This window comes from Suricata suricatta, chromosome 5 (genome assembly GCF_006229205.1).
Source record: "Suricata suricatta isolate VVHF042 chromosome 5, meerkat_22Aug2017_6uvM2_HiC, whole genome shotgun sequence".
In the NCBI taxonomy this organism is placed as follows: domain Eukaryota; kingdom Metazoa; phylum Chordata; class Mammalia; order Carnivora; family Herpestidae; genus Suricata; species Suricata suricatta.
Window position 1 is genome coordinate 42,515,008 of NC_043704.1, and position 17,821 is coordinate 42,532,828.

Sequence of the window (17,821 nt, forward strand, 5' to 3'; positions counted from 1 at the left end):
TCTTTATTTTGAGCCACAGCATGGACAACACCAACAACACAATACCTTACAAGGATTTCTTTTTTTGTATTTTACAGCCAGTCCAAATTTCTCTTTAGTCGTGTTAACATATTCTTTGGTACCATTCACTATCATTTCAATATTGTTGATGCTTTCTCCTTGTTCCTCTACTAAAAGAGACATCTGAAGGAAGAGGTCCCTTAAATCCTTTATTTGGTTCTCCAAATTAACAAGTTCCTTGTGTCTTTGTTCTATCTCTGAGAGTTGTGCTTTAGTGATAGTGATTTCTGTAAGTAAGCTTTCATTAAAAACTTCCCATTTGCCTTGACAAAGCATATCATTTACTTCTTCTTCAGGGACTTCTTTTCCAGCAACTTCAAGCTGACGGAAAATAAATGTCTTGCACTTCTCTTGCTTTGCTGCTAATGTGTCATTGTATGTAAACATTGTTTGTTGAAATTGGCGGAACATGGCAGCATGCTGAGATTTAAGTATCCTTGTCACTACGGATGATGGACCATTTTCAGCCTCTGACTTTTTAACTTGTTTTACTATATCATCCAAACCTCTGTTAATGTGTTCTGCTTGTATTTTTATCTCCTTTGTAATGCTAGACTCTCTCTTAAGTAGACTAAACCTTCTCATTGAAGCCACCAGACTTCTCTGTTGCTGCCCAAATTTTTGAACATCGTCTGTCAGATTGTTAATACTCTCCTGTAGTTTTTGGAGCTCATGTAAGTGTCTCTCAGCTACCGGCTCTCTTTCATAAATAACAGCTTGCTGCAAAAACACCCCTTGTTCTTGTGCTTCTGTAGCCGCCACATGCCTGTCTCTAGAGAGTTCGATTTCCTTTGTTCGTTGCTTTAGTTCTTGAAGTCGGTCTTTCATCTTCCGTTTCCTTTTAAGAAGCAAAAATGATTGTGTTGAACAAAGAAAATGTTTGGCATCTTCTCTCAGTAGCAATTGGCTTCACATAGCTAATGTGTGTCTCCCAGGAAAAATCCTCCTAGTTTTCTGAAAAGAGTTTGGAAAATTAGAAAAATCAATCAGCATTTCCTCATAAAGATAACAGAATAGGAAAAGTAACCTAAAATAATTTATAAGTTACTACACATCCTGTGGGCCTACTATGAGTCCTGTTCATTTGGGTGAAAGAGCTGAGAAAGCAGTGATAGAGACATAATTACCCCAAAATAAGTAGTTCCGTCTCATGATGCTGCCACTTAATAGATTTTTGTGCATCTAGAGAATATATCTTAAAATGGAAGATTTGACCATATCTTCAACTTTTAGGAGTAAAAGTGTACTTTGAAAATGCCCTTATTCCTAAAGATACTGTTCCTAATTAATTTGGTCTATGTAATTTACTAGATATGCATTATAGTGACAGGGCAGATTCCATAGGAAAGATGGAAGCAATATAGATAATGTTGGATTTAAAATTTCTGAGGCTTCTAGACATTTGACATAGCATTGTATTTTTATACACTATATATATTTGAAAACATATTCTTGGTTTCATTATGCTAATTTCTTATTCTTAACATTCCTTTGCAAAGATATCCAGACTTAGAACAAAATTTCTATCGATTCATATTAAGTGCTATTTTTTCAGAAATGAGGATATATAAAATCGTACTCTGTGGTGCTGATAGTATTGACATATCCTGGTACTTATCTATAGGATTAAATTTGGTGTACATAATTTACACACACACACACACACACACACTCATATACACACATGTATGCATATATAATTTATATGTAATTTATATATGCATGTGTGTATATACATCTATGTACATATGTATATACTTATATGCACATATATATTTATAATTTATGTATGTGTACTCTATATACACACACACATAGATAGATATGCATATATATAAAATGAATAAGTGGAAATGCAAACTGATGCAGCCACTCTAGAAGATTCCTCAAAAAGTTAAAAATTGAACTACCCTATGATCTAACAGTTGCATTACCAGATATTTACCCAAAGGATACAAAAATAATAATTCAAAGGGATACATGTACCCCTATTTATAGCAGTATTATTTACTTCCAAATTATGGAAATGTGTGTGTGTGTGTGTGTGTGTGTGTGTGTGTGTGTGATCTAACTGGAATTTAAATAAGAACAAAAATACATTTAAAAAGATAATCTATGTTAATAAAACACTTTATTTTCATAGAACATCTTGGCTTTAGAAGGGCATTTAATAATGGTTTTTTTGATATTTTTACAGATAAGCTGTTGGGGAGTTAAAAATGGTGCATTGAACCACACATAATTATCAGTATAAGCCAGAAAGAAGTCAGCCAGTATTGCTAATGTTAAGCTGTTACGCTATGGGACATAAGTGGTTGATACTGCTTATGCACATATTTTTATCAGTGATTTGGGTGTTGTCATAGAAGGTATCCTTATCAAATATGTTGATGACACATAATCTGGAGAGATCTTCAAGTACAGAGTTTGAATTCAAAGATTAAAATAGCATAGAACACTGTACTAAAAGTGAAAAAAATATGTTTAACCAGAAAAGATGCAAAATATCGTAACTAATTGTTTAGAAAGCACTTTTACATCTATAAAATGGAAGATCATGTGTTCATAGCAGTGCTGATGAAAATAACTGGAGGTTTTATTTGATTATGACCTTTATATGCTTTCATGGATAATATTGTCATGTCCAGAGTGACTAAGAAAGATATTTGTTCTACTGACTTTGTGCTAGTCAAAGCAAATGAGAGAAGGACTGTGTTAAGTTTTGATGTTTTTAGATAAAAATTCAAAAATTGGGTATTTCAAAGCCATCATGGAAAGGGTGAGATTGGAAGGCAATCTCAGGGGACAAGACCGGGAGAATCATTGAAAAGAAAGGAAATACTTGGCTGCAACAGAGATGTAGGGAGTATCTACATCTGTTTTCTGAAATGTGTAAGTGTGTGTATATGAGAGGGATCAGACTTACTTGGCATTAATCCAAGAGACATGGGTGGAAATTACATGGAGAGAGGTTTGATTTAGTATAAAGAAGACTTGTCAAATACGGGGGATTGTCCCAAGATGGAGTGAACTGCTTCGTGAGTTAATAAGCTTGCTGTCACTGGAGATGCTCAAGATTCTTAATTGATGACCCAGTTGCTGATGTGGAAATTAGGCCTGCATTGCACAAAAAGTTAAACCAGTGTCCTTATAATATTCCTTTGGTTTTAAAGGACTGACATTTTGTCAAATAATTATTCAGGCTTACTATATGCAAAGTTTTAAATATGGCAGTATTGATTTAATAGTACCTGCCCTGGAATAATTAACTCTCTGAGGGGAGATGGGCAATATACAATTAAACAGATAAATGAGACAATTTTGATCTTGATAGATCAATTAAACAAATCTTCTCTAAGGTGGTTTTGAGCTGTGAAAATTGTTGAGAAGATGAAGAGCCATGGGATACTACTCAGGCTGTAGGAAATGGGGTGCCAAAGCAATGAATGGGATTCCAGAAAGAAGCCTCATAAGTTAACTAGTCAATTTCCACATTTTTCTTACGGGAAAATTGAGTACAAGAAAAGTTAAATGTCTTATCCAGAGCTTGTTAATAGTAGTACTGGTTAAATAATGCAAGATTTCCTGGCTTCTAGCCCACTGCTTTTGCAGTGTGACGTGTATAATATAAACGTCCCAGAGTATATATATTATATGAAGCTGGGACCATCTATATGCTCTTTTGTATTCAGTATTTTATTAAATGCATGATGAATATGCTGGTGCGGATGTTTAAGATGTCAAGTCATTGTTGGTATAGCTGTAAACTTTTTCTTTTTTAAATTGGCTTTTTGAATATGACCCCCCCCCCCCCAAATTAGCACATAGAGTTTAAGAAGTCCAGTCACTTCAAGGCTTGGAAAGATAGACAAGGCTTGCCCGCCCTCCACACTTTATTTCCACTCTCCCATTCCCAAAGGCAGTCATTTCTAGCTCCTTAGCTGTATGTTACTTTTAAACTCTCTATTTCTAGGTAGTTTGCTTCCATAGGCGTTTCTGCTTTTTCAGTTTTAAATATTATATTGTATCTCTGCTGTAAAAGATGTGGTTTAACCACATTATATACCCCTAGCCTTCTCTCTGTTTTCCCCTCTTAATATAGTTATATCACAGTTTTTGGTTAGTATTCTGTGTTTACATTATTATGATTACCCACATATTATATATACCAGAGTCATATAAGGTACTATGGCTATATTTCCTTTGTCAGATCATTTTTTTCATTGTACTAGGCCTTTTCAGTGGAAAAGTCTAGGAAATAAGTGTTTTCACATTAAGAAAGCTTTTTGTTGAAGTATTTGCACATATACAGAAAATGCCCCAAATAAAAATGTTTGATTTTTTTTTTCACAAAGTGAACATATCCATGTAGCTACCACACAGATCAAGAACCTTGTAACTTTTAAATTTCTCTTGAAAATACTAATTACTTCAGGTTTTCAGTTGCTTAATTTTGTACATTGCATTACTACATTCTAAACTTCACTTGAACTGAAAATATTCTCTTAATATATTCTAATATAGTAGGTATTTTTTTTCTTTTATTTCATTTTATTATTCCATCTTCTGAGGCTTCTTTCTTAGAATCCTCTAGTGTGACCTGATTTAACACACAACTGCTATGTTTGGATATTTTTCTCTTTTCTCATGTATTATCTCTCCCTGATTACTAGTTCTTCATCTCTATTCATAGTCTATTCCCTTGATTTGGGGGCATACCATAGTTTTCTTTTAAAACATAAATGTGATGATCACTTATATTTCTATCCTTAATACCTGAATGATAGATTTTCTGCAGATATAATTCTTACTTGGAAATTATATTCCCATAGAATTTTGAAAACCTTGCTGCATTTTTATCTAACATTCTTTGTTGACCTTAAGAAATCTGCCATAATAGGAGCATATGTGCCCCAATGTTCATAGCAGCACTTTCAACAATAGCCAAATCATGGAAAGAGCCTAAATGTCCATCAACAGATGAATGGATCAAGGAGATGTGGTTTATATATACAATGGAGTACTACATGGCAATGAGAAAGAATGAAATCTGGCCATTTGTAGCAAAGTGGATGGACCTCGAGGGTGTTATGCTAAGTGAAATAAGTCAGGCAGAGAAAGATACCGTATGTGTTCATTCTTATGTGGAACAGGAGAAACTTAACAGGGGACCATGGAGGTAGGGAAGGGAAAAAAATAATTAAGGAGAAGGAGGGAGGTAAACCATAAGAGACTCTTAAATACTGAGAACAAAGTGAGGGTTGATGGGAGCCGGGAAGAGGGGAAAATGGGTGATGGACATGGAGGAGGGCACTTGTTGGGATCAGCACTGGCTGTTATATGGAAACCAACTTGACAATAAACTATAGAAAAGAAAAGAAATCTGCCATAGAATTACTGGTGTTTTAAATAGGATCTTTTTTTTCCCCCTTCCTTTCATGAATGTCTTGGCCTTTTATTCTCAGTGTTTTGAAATTTCACAGTAACATGACTTGGTGTACATATTTTTGCATTTATTTGCTGGAAGTTGAGTGACTTTTCAATCCAGAAATTGATGTATTTAGGATTTGGGGGGGGGGCGGGCAGAAGGAGGGTCCTAATTTTCTAAAAACTTTATCTTTTCAATTCTCTTTGTATTATTTTCTTTAAAATTCCCCTTATTTGAATGTTAACTTTCTTAGCTATTCCTCTAACTTTCTTAGTGTCTGAAAGGTAAAGTGACTTGCCGGAGGCCACATAACTGAAAAGTGCAGAGCCTCATTAAGATACAAGCCTAACTGATTGCCAATCGGTTTTTTTCTGCATTCACTAGTGATTAGAAATAGGTTGTCTTAGTGAAATTTACTCTAAATGAAGTTGATTTGTATCAAATAGTGTTAGTAGTATAAATACTATAATAAATTAGTATAAATTACTATGAATATTAAAAGTTATTGCAGGAGGTAATATACTATATCAACACTAAAATAATTATGTGGTTTGCACCTTTATTATAACCTTTAGTATAATTAGGCCAAATTAAGCACTTTACAGTTTAGAAGAGGAAACAGATTTGATTCTATCTCATAGACCTATGTTACAGAAAGTCTCCAAGAAACTTTGAATCCTATCCTTGGACCGATGTAAAGATAGGGATTCTTATATTTGGTTTTGGCTCATGGTCATAGGCTGAAGCAAGATAGGTAAGAAGTGAGCAATACTTCATTTCTATGTAGTAGAAACAGATTTCTGTTTTCTACTAACCTGTTACTATGAATTCTTAGAGCTACAATGCACACACTATGCTATACATAGTTATGCTGTTTTTTGCACTTTTTTCTTTTGAAAAAACTGACTTTTATCCTCGATAATATGGGAAAAAGAAAAGACTGATTAGAGGCTCAGATTAGGAAGGGGGTGGTAGGGACCAAAACAAAACAGATTCTGAGTTTTATATTTATGAGAATTAAGTCCTGTTTAATGCTTTTACATGGCTAAGTAGTTTTTGGCAATGCTTAAATTTCATAGTACTCAAGAACTGCATGCAGTGTGTCCAACTTTCTCCTTGGTTGCATGGTTTAGAACAAATTCTAACATTTTTATGGCTGGATAGATTCTTTTTAAAATTAGAAATAAGTGGTGAAATCACAAGCCTTTTTCTCATGCATCATAGTTTGAAAAAAATGTTTTAAGGAATAGAATATTATTGCTATTGTAACGCAGTATGCCTTTGTAAAGTGCTTTTGGAAAAGTACATTTTACTGTCACTGATTTTGGAAACCAACACATTTGACACTCAACCTTGTAAAGGTTGTCTTTTCCTGGGTTTCTGTTCTTGAAAGAATAGTTTCCTGGTGTACCATATTTTAATATTTGAATAAAACATACTTCAAGGAATCCTTCAAAATATATTGGTAGCATTTTCTGTTCATTAATGTTAATAATTTTATCAGAAAAAAACCACAAGGAAATATTCCAAATTTTTTTTTTTTTAGATCTCAGTATGTTACTGATATTAAAGGAAAAACATTTTCTTTCAGTGCTATGTATCATGGCATGCATATTATAGTAGATAATGTTTATATAAAGTCAGTGATATAGTTTATACTGTGTTCATCTTTGTTTACAGATACAGTGTCTTTCTTTTTTTTAATGTTTTATTTTATTTTATGTTTTTGAGAGACAGCTTATTTCTTTTGAACCTTTAATGTATATTTGTGTTAAAGATACTTTAAATTATTAGATTATTTCTGGTTTCTTAGGAATAAATTCCTTTGTTGTGGCCACAGGCTGTTTCTTCTGGTGGAGGGCAAGGTATTTTGTGACCTTTGTCAGGAGTTTATCATTATAGAAGGATACCCTGAATGTTCATCATTGCGGATACACTTTTAACCCATTTTTTTGTGTTTGGCACTACGAGGGCTCCCTGGAGTTTGACCTCCTTAGCCCTGGTATCATAAATACGGGCTTGATTTTTCTCCAGTGATTTCCATAGCCCAGGTATATACATATCGGTCTGATTTTTTTTTTTTTTTCCTGGTGGATAGCCTCAGTGGATACCTCTCTTCCTGTTGTAATCTTGGAATTAAATCCAACAGATTCTCCTGTACCTGTATAAGAACTATATTCTATTTTTTTCTAATTTACTACTTTAGTAAGCTCAGTCTTAGTCCCCTATTCACAAATTCGAAACCCCAGCCTCTAAGGTTAAGTATTTGCATGGAGTTAGCTTTAATTCCTGAGTTGAAATCATGAGTCAAAAGCTTAACCAACTAAGTCACCCAGGGGCCCCATACTTCTATGTTTGTAGCAAGAGGGAGGAATGTCTGTGTATCTTGACTGAAAGTCTTAGGTGATTATCTTTACAGATTTAACTTAGTTCAGAATGTTCCTTAAATTCTTCTTAATCTGTCCCAAAATTGACTTAATGTAGGTACTCAGTGCACTTACATGTTATAGATAAGTGGTATTTTCTAGTAGTTACATGCTCATAAGTACATGCATAACTATTTCCAACTTAACCTGTTAATCTTACAGCTTCATATGAGAATATTAGGTAAAGTGAGACTTCCAACATATTAGAATTTGAAAGTTGGAAGGAACAGAGGTCATGAAGCCACGAAGTGTAATTGCTTAGGCTGCATGAAATTGCTGAGAGTACCATTGTATATAATCTTTCTGTACCTTAAATTTATTTTTCTTCGTGTTGGAAGATTTCTATCCAAATACGAGTCCTCTGTCAGTATGTTTAGCTTACTGTGTTGCTATACAGTTTTGAAATGTGACTTACCTTTGAGCTTAAACAGGATATTTGCAAAAAGATATAAGACTAATTTATAAATATGGTAATCAACTTTGATAATTTGTTCTGGGAAATAGAAAAGTAAACCTTGTGTGACTCAAAAGTTTCTCCACCCTATTACAAACAGGGAATGTTCCCAGAAACAGAAATATGAATAAAAATTACCAAATGCTTTAGGAAACATGCCCTGGGATAGATAATTACAGATTACTAGATTTCTCTTAGTAGGAAATTTCTTTCTATGGTTACTATATTAAATACAATATTTTAATAAATGCAACCAGTTTTTAGCCAACATGAAATGGAGTATTCTTTTGCTTTTATGTATGAAGACAACTTGCAACATTTTCCTAGTTCAAAGTGAAAACAGCTGTTCTGGAAAATTCACCTCTTTGGCTACTTAAATATGGAAAGCAAATTAAAAAAAAATGTTGCAAATTGCATATATTCTCTCAGAGCTTAAATTATCTGATATTTTTTGTAATGCCATCTTTCAGCGCTTTTTTATTCTACTTATTTGTTGTAAATGAGTTGTTAAATTACCTTGCCTAATTAACAATAAGATCATTTTTCTTTAAATACTTAAGATTCTGATATAATTTTGAACTCTCACTTATGTTATTAAGCTGTACATACATGAAATAATTTTTATATTAAATTTAAAACTGCATAGCCATGGAGATAATATGTTCTAAATATAGCATAGCCAACTTTCAAGTCTACCCTTAAAACACTTATTAAAAGTCATTATTATTTTGATTGAAAATGGGCTGTTTATTAAGATCTATCATGGTAGGAATTATAAAATAACTTTGAAGAAATACAAAAAGATTAAATAGGTTTTGGTTAAGCTTCTATATGTTACTTAATTCTGAATGTATCAGACCTACCTACATATATGTTGTATTTAAACAGTACTGACTTAAGTTTTAAAACCATCAAATCAAATTAAATCCATCAAATATATTTATATTAAGTTTTATAATTTAGGTACTTCAATATACTGAAACTTTAAAAATCTGAGTACTTTAATATTTTTACTGTAGTCCTTTTAGAACAAAAGTATTTTCTAATCTCTTTCAATTTAAAAGATTTTCAGAAACAACAGTGAAGAAATTAAGGTCTTACAGAAAATTATCTTAACTTTTAAAATATTATGTGTGTTAATGTGTATATATGTATGGGCATCAGCTTTTTTTCACAATTAAATGTAAAAGTATTAAAGTAAGTACAGTAAGAAGCATTTTGTTTTTAGAGGATCTGATTTTCTATTGTTTCTAAAATGTAAAGTTATTTTTTAAAGAAATTAAAAGAAAAAGTTGATTTTTATTCAACTGGGTTATTTCTAAGAGCTCTAAAACCAAACCTTATTCAAGATACAGCAGTATAATGAACAGATGAGTTACCTGGTCGAAATCTGAGCAAACCAGTAACTTTAATTATCTGTTGAGCTATTTTTTAAATGTCATACATTTCAGTGTATGGATGTCTTGCAGTGAAAAGTACAAAAAAGTAGTTTTATTTACCTTTGTCTTGTTCTCTTTGTTGCTTTTCCACCCGCGGTGTTGGAGTCCTGCCCTTGAGAGAACAGCTGAATTACCTGTAACCTGTAACGTTTCAAACTGTTTAAGCCTCTGTCTTCCAGTTCACAGGCTAATCTTTGTGTGGTTTTCATATAGTTAACGTAATTGGAAGCCGAATAATGAAGTCAAATAAGTTAGACATAAAGTTGTCCTTTTGCTGTTAGTATCAAATGAGAAGACAAATTGCTTACTTCACACCTGGAGAATCCGGTTTGGCCTGTTAGCCGCCTATTCTTTAGATTAAAGGAAGATCATTTTCATTGGAGCTAGCTGGTAACAGGAAGTCCTTGTTAAACTGCCTACCTAGAGCTTTGGGCACAGGCTCTGTAATTCCAGTCTCGTATTATGTATAAAATGTATTACAGAAAAGGTGGTTTGTATTTGTTTTCTTTAGGTATCAAAACCTGCTAAATATACAGAATTTGGAATAAATAGGAATGGAAACAAGCTTGGGGTGAAGCCTTTTTGTTCCATTTACTGTAAGATGATTGAATCCTACTTTATTTTAGGAAATCTCAAGGGCTTAACTCATGAAATTATCGAATTTTAGAACCATAAGCCAGAAAAGAGCTCCTCTTTAAACCTTCCACCTCACTTTTCTTTTTACTTATACCTCCTATTGTCATCATAAAATAGTTTGTGTAGAGAACAAAAGTTGTGTGGCAGTATTGTGATACCATTTATAATATACAGTATAACAATTCAAAACTAACTTTTATCAGAGCCAGATAATTACAAGGAAGTATTAGAAACAAAATTTCTCTCACACTACTAAATTTTCTTACTCCCCCTTTTTTGCTGCCTGAGTTCTTATGATTTGAGGGTAAGAGGAAGAAAATTGCTATAATATCTATAAAAATAACTATTGCATTTATTCTTTGATTTAGTAGTCCCACTTCCTGGGATCTGTTCCCCGAATAAGAAATAACTCCATCGCACATTTATCCTTCACAGCAATCTTTGTGAAAACAAATCACTGGAAACGACGCAAAAGTCCTTCCTTGTATGCCTGGCTGAATAAATGAAACATCTACATATAGTATAGTAATAAACAATGTTTCTTTATACTGCTCCAGGGTGGTTTTAGAATTTACAATTAAAAAAGCATGGTGGTGCACAAGTGCATATAGTGTAGTAGCTTTTGACGAAAAAAGGAAAGGTGGATATACACACAAATATTCCCTCCTGCCACCAGTCAATACATGTTTATATGTTCAAAAAGGAGCAATGGGAGGATGAACTAAAAACTGATGAAAATAGTTTCCTAGAGGAGAATGGAAGGAATCAAGAGAAGGAGAGGGACAGAGATGGAAAATAGTTCTGATTGGACCTGGTTTTTACAGTTTTGAATTTGGAACCATATAAGTGTTTTAAAAATTAAGTCTTAAAATAATAAAACTATCTCTAAAAAGCAAAACAAACCTGAAACAAATGACCCTGGCTGCATGTCTAGATGGTAGTGTAGCTACACAGAGAAGCATTATTTCAGGTGATTTTAAAAACCAGTATTTAAACCCATGCATCTTTTGTGAGTCTGTGGTAGAGACAAAAATAACCACAAAGAGATCTTAATCTGCATTTAGTAGTATTTTTAGTAATAATATTGGTATTATGTTAAAACTTTTTTATATTGTAGGGTAAATAGTGTCAGTGTTATTAAGAACTGAAGTTTTAAGCATGAGAAAAAAGAACTACAAATTAAGCTAAGTAAAAACTAAGTAATATTTTATTTAAAATGGAAGAATCACTATGAGCTCATGATTTATTTTTTTTCTAAACCACATTTTTCCTAGTTCCATTCACTGAATGGGTCTAGAAGCAATGGCAAATCAATAGCAATAATTGCCCATCATCCCCAAATTGTGGTCTTTAAAATACCAGTTCCTTCCTTACTGAAAGGAATCAGAGCACCTAAGAGAAACTGATGATTTCAGGTCTGGCAGGTTGTTTTTTACGGGAAAGCAAAGAAGCTATCAAAGACTATTTGAAGTTGTGCCAAAAGAACACTGGAGCTAGTTCAAAGGGGACTCCCACTGACCAAAAATTGATTAACTCTAAGACTCAAAAAAGAACACTGACTACAATAAATTGAAACACATTATCGTATACATATATGTGTAAGGTTATTTAAGTAATCTCTACACCCAACATGTAGGCTCAAACTCAGGACCCCAAGATCAAGAGTCACATGCTTTTCTGACTGAGCCAGCCAGGCACCCCTAAAATTCATGAGTTCATAATGATATCTATCCCCCACAATCCCAAACCAAAGAAAGCAACTTGATTATCTTTGGAGGTTGATAAGGCACCAATTCATTCTTATGAAAACTAGAAAATGAAGGCAAAGGATCAAACATTTATGTTGACTTTTATTGAAATTGTATTTATCTGAATTGTATTTAAGCATTACCATGTAATTGATTGATGAACGTTTACTTTTTAGACAAAATATAGTTAGTAAATTCAGAAGGAATATAGAACTAGAAACATCATGATTTTATAAGCTCTTATAAAATAATAAAGCAAAGGTCATTATGGCTGTTAAAATCTTTACATGTAAGGTTAGTGGGGAACTTTATTTTGGATGAATCAAGCTAACTCTAGCCGAAGACACTGATCCATTATAATATCACTAAAGGTTATATAACTAGATATAATATGGCTTCTAAGTATCATATTAGCACTATCTGTGAAATATGCTTGTCAAGATTTCAGCTTGAAACTCATCCATCCAGTACATCTAACTACAGATATGCATCTAATTACAGGTATAGGAAATACGTGGTATATGTGTTAAAATGACTTCACGAGGAGGATATTAGCCGAATCCTAAACACTGGAAATTCTATAGAAATAGGACTTGTTTTGTTATACAAATTGATGTCTTAGGCGGAAAAGTGGTGGTGGTGGTAGTGTTGCAGGGGTGGGTGTGTTGGGCCTGGGAATTGATTCAGACAGATTTAAACCAGTACATTGTAATGGGTATCTTGTTTGGATCTGAATTTGGACATAACATTATAAAAAATATTGAGGAATGTTAACTTTTTAAAGTGTGATAGTGGTATTGCGGTGATTTTTTTTAACTTTTAAATTTTTCGATGGAGTTACTTGGCAGGGAAAGTAGAAGATATGTAGATGAGCAACAATGGCATAATGTTGATCCTCTTTAAACATAGGTGATAAGGGTTCACTAGATTTATTATTCTATGTATTTGTTAAATAATACATATTTGGCTCTGAAATGTCTATCAAACCCTGACCAAGACATTGTTTTATTAAACTTTTGTCCTATGCCATCTGATAGACATACGGTTATTTTGTAGTAATTCCTATTTTTAATAACTTATTTTAGTTTTTCATTTTGTTCTTCAATTTGCTCCTAATTATCATGTTTTTTATGCCCAGTGCTCTGCCAAGTTAATTAAAAGTGGCCCCACCTCTCCAATAGGTTGCACATTTATGTGGCACATTCACACACTGAAAATATAGATGAACTCCAATAGTATAGTCTCAGAATGAATGTCTAGGTGTTTGAACATGATACAGTTTGTATTTTAAGAAGATAAGGACATAATTGATGTAGCTTGTTTTTGTTGTTGGCCTATCGACCTCTTGCTTGTTTTCTTGAGACTTTTGGTTTACTTGATTTCCCTTCATAGGCCATGATCAAAATATTAAGTGGCTTTATGATTATACAGCCACTACTTTATATAAAACTACTTCATATATGTCTCTCTAGGTTGGCAAATAAACAAGACAAGGAAGGGGCTTTAGGAGAAGCTGATGTGATTGAATGCCTGTCTCTGGAAAAATTGGTCAATGAGCACAAGTGCCTATGTCAAATAGTAAGTTTTTGATGATTTTTTGCCCTATGAGATATGTTTAGAATAACTTAGTTTTTGTAGAGGTGATAGGCGATTAGGTTGTAGGCAGCTAAAAAATAATTTATTAGTGTTCTAAAATAATTTTTTTACCCAGGAAATCACATTCTCCCTGTTCTGTTGATATTATTTAATACTGTAACAAATTTTTTTTCTAGTTAGTGGTTACTTCTATAAACTATCTCTCATGATCTCCAAGATTTTAGATTTTCTTTTTGTTTAAGATATTGCTGACAGGACCTGTAAGTTATACATACATTTTGTAGAGGGTCACCTGGGTGGCTCAGTCAGTTAAGTGTCCAACTTCGGCTTAGGTTGTGATCTCAGTTTGTAAGTTTGAGCCCACATCAAACTCTCTGCTATCAGTGCAGAGCCTGCTTCAGGTCCTCTGTCCCTCTCTCTCTCTACCCATCCTCCACTTGCTCGTGTTCTCTCTCTCTCTCCCTCTCTCTCTCTCTCTCAAAAATAAATTAAAAAAATATTTTGTAGAATGGTCTAGTATAAATATAAAATGTAAGCATAGGAGAGGTTATAATGAGTTTTGAAAGGTTATACCAGGAGAGTTATCCTACAATCTTAAAAAAGGCGTACAGAAGATTTAGTCATTCATTCTGGCTTCAGAAGATGGCCTTTAGGCTGTCAATCTTAAAAGATGTTTACTGCTATAAATTCCCTGGTATAAGGAATTAAAACTTTTTGCTGCTTTTAATAAATAGGGGCATTTTTCTTCTGGCAGTACAGTTTTGTCTTCCAATGAATTTGTTTAAAATTATAATTGGTACTGTCGACTTCTTGTGTTGTAGTGTCTCTCACAGTTTACAGTATGATCCATAAAACATATCAGATTATATGTACTGTTTAGTGATCATTTGCAAAGACGTGTTTTATAAGTTAAATAAGCAGATGCTTCATATCATTAATTAATGGATTAGTTTTGATTTGCCAGTGATCATATTTAATGGTTTATACACGTTTTTGTGTAGAACTCTTAGTTTTAATCATTAAGTCAAATAAATTGCTGTTTTTCAGGAACCTTGTTCAGCAGTCTTGGGATATGGAAAGAAAATTGACAAGTCCATTAAAAAAGGCCTTTACTGGCTACTACATATCATTGCAAGAGACTTTGATGCCTTAAATGAACGCATTCAAAGAGACACAACAGAACAGCGTGCTCTTGAAGAACAAGAGAAACGAGAGAGAGCTGAACGAGTGCGAAAATTACGAGAAGAAAGGTAAGTACCACATGCATTTGAAAAATCAAGAACACAACAGTTTTATGAATAATTTTATAGTTTAGTCTATTTGGTTTCCCCTTCCCATATGAAGGAAGGCACTAGGTAAATGTTTTATTTCTGTAGGTCTCTCCCTACACAAGCTTGAATGATAGGGTACTGATTTTCCTAGCAGTGTTAAAGTAATTAACTTTATTCTTTAGGTATTAGTTCCCAGAATTTGAAGATTTTTATCTCTTATTTCTTATGGGTACCATTAGTGTAGTGGTTCTCAATCCCCGGAGTGATTTTGTACCTCAGAGGGCATTTAACAATGTCTAGAGACATTTTTACTTGTCATGGCTAGGGATAGGTGGATTGCTTACTACTGGGATCTAGGGGTATAGGCCAGGGATCCTGCTAAATATGTTGTGATACACAGGGCCATCTCCCACAACAAAGAATTATTGGTCTCAATATGTCAGTAGATTAAGAAAGCCTTCTTTAGTGTAAGCAAAGATAGAAGATAAGCTGTTAGTTGATGTATCAACTGAAGCAAAATCTGTTCTTCAGCACTAGTTTTGTCAGAAAGTAGATTAAATTGCAGTGTCTCAGTATTTTAAAATATGTTTTAAAAGTTATTTTTAAAATATGTTCCTTGAAAGCAAACTTCTAAATGGACTTTAGCAAACTCTGAATTTTAAAAAAGTGATTATATAAATTTTACCACGAAATCATGTAAAATAATCTTAATGGTGGAAGAAAGTACTCAGATTTGATTAGAAGTTGAGTTTAGTGCTTAATCCTATGATTCTTCATTTCTCCACTGGATTTATATGGTAGGGGAGGGAAGAGATGAAGAAGATTTTTCAGTGAGTTCCTGTAAGATACAAAGTTGTCTTCCATATAGCTAAATAATACTGGCTTTCCATGTACTTTCACATAGTTGTAGTCTAGTAGGCAAGAACTCACTAACTGCCTTTGATGATGCCTTTGTGAGATGTTTCCTTACACTGTTGAAGAAATCCTCTGATTACTGGTATCTTTCGTTTAATTCAGAGATAGGACCAAAAGGAAAGAAACATATCTAGAGAAATGCTCTCCATCCCCAACTGCCCAGTAATATGACCAGATCATTCATCTAGGTCACTCTTGATATCTGTATGAGGTTTTATTTTAGTAAATGTGAGAATCTTTGGTTCTCTTTTTATTTTTCATTTTTTTTCTTAAAAATTTTAAATGTTTATGTACTTTTGAGAGACTGAGAGAAAGAGTGTGAGTGGGGGAAGGGCAGAGAGAAGGGGACAGAATCCAAAGCAGGCTCCAGGCTCTGAGCTGTCAGCACAGAGCCTGATGCAGGGCTCAAACCCACGAACCATGAGATCATGACCTGAGACACCCAGGTGCCCCAAGAATCTTTGCTTTTCTATCCTAGTGTATTATATTTTCATGATATAAAGCTTGGTACAACCAGTCATTCATGGGAGTATACCTTTTAGGTTATTATAAAAATAAAATATATGATCACACTTTTTGAAGACTCTTTTGCTTTTCTTCCAGTAAGTAAACAAACAAAAAAAATTGAGTTTGAAAAAAGTTGTCTAATGTTAGTTACTTTTTTCACGTTTTTACCTTTTCCATAAAGATATTCTAGATCATGGTAGGACATGTTGTGACTTTTCTGATAACCATCCCTCCTTCCTCCTTCCTCCTTCCTCCTAGCCACGCCACTTCTGGTCTAAGGCCTCTCCTGTTGAGCAGAGAGACTTTGTAATTAAAAGTAAAGTAGCATTTAGAGAAGAGTTATTAAAAAAAGAAACCTTTTTATTTAATTAAAGGTTCAGATATTTTTGGAAAACAGTAAAAAATGCTGTTGTTGTATCTGAAATAGTATATCAGTACCAGATAACCTTGAAATGGCTCACTAATAAAGGAATGACATTACCATCCTGTAGGTTTGTTGATTTGAAGAGTGCTTTCACATTCAGAGTACTTTCCACAACCCTATGCGGTAAATATTTTTATTAACATGTATGGGAAAGCTGAGACTTAAAGATCTAGATATAAGTCCAAAGTCACAGAGGTAATACATTGCAAATCTCTAACTCTTGGCTTCCTAGGTTTAGAATGAAAGGATATATATTTCCATAATAGAATAGAATAAATGTCATAGTAATGAGCATTCATATTACCATTCTTATAGTGTAGTTGTAGATTATATTATAAATTAATATACTAGGATCCCTCTGTAGAGGACTTTCTTGGTAGAAATTTGCCTCCCCGCACACCCCCATTTTTTTTTATGAGTTGTTTTTTGTTATGAGCTGTCAAGACTAAAAATCCTGGCCAGTTAAATAAGAACTTCGTTATGTCTGCTTTACCAAGTTGATACCAATGAAAGGGGCTTGGGGTGGGGCACAATGAGTGGAGCAGGGTGGGAGGCACAGGCTTCCAGGCACCAGAATGAGGAAGTCTCAGGAGGAAAGGAACAGCAGGGGGAACACAGACAGTGGTGTAGAGTTGTGTATGCCGATAGATGGTGACTGCACTTACGGTTACATTCAGCTACTCATTTTAAAAAGCAACTTCTTATTCCTTATGTATGGGGCAATATTAACTATAAATCACACAGATAGTGAATGTTTCAGTAGTCACTCGTGAGGAAATACTTGTTTAATCTGAGTGATATAGAGCAATTTAGTTTTATAGTTTCTTTACTAGCAGCAGTTATTTAGTCCATATGTGATACACAGTTTGACAGAGCCCTGAAGAAGGGTGTTAGCAAGAGGACTTATTTGTTAACAT

At 33.6% G+C, this 17,821-nt stretch overlaps 2 protein-coding genes across 4 annotated transcripts in view; one reads left to right on the forward strand and one right to left on the reverse strand.

The window, feature by feature from the left end:
* ARL13B (ADP ribosylation factor like GTPase 13B) overlaps positions 1–17,821 on the forward strand; it is a 66,949-nt gene that overhangs the window by 31,765 nt on the left and 17,363 nt on the right. For all 3 annotated transcript variants that reach the window (XM_029939164.1, XM_029939163.1, XM_029939165.1), the window contains 2 exons: positions 13,664–13,769; positions 14,835–15,037. In XM_029939164.1, coding sequence (XP_029795024.1) covers positions 13,664–13,769; positions 14,835–15,037 — 309 coding nt within the window. The remainder of the gene's footprint in view (positions 1–13,663; positions 13,770–14,834; positions 15,038–17,821) is intronic.
* Positions 4–933, reverse strand: STX19 (syntaxin 19). Its single transcript, XM_029939166.1, has one exon. It carries the CDS (start codon positions 886–888, stop codon positions 4–6), a length of 885 nt encoding a protein of 294 aa, XP_029795026.1. The 5' UTR covers positions 889–933.

Coding starts and splice junctions, on each gene's coding strand:
- STX19 (XM_029939166.1), bottom strand. CDS start 888: ATGAAAGACCGACTTCAAGAACTAAAGCAACGAACAAAGGAAATCGAA.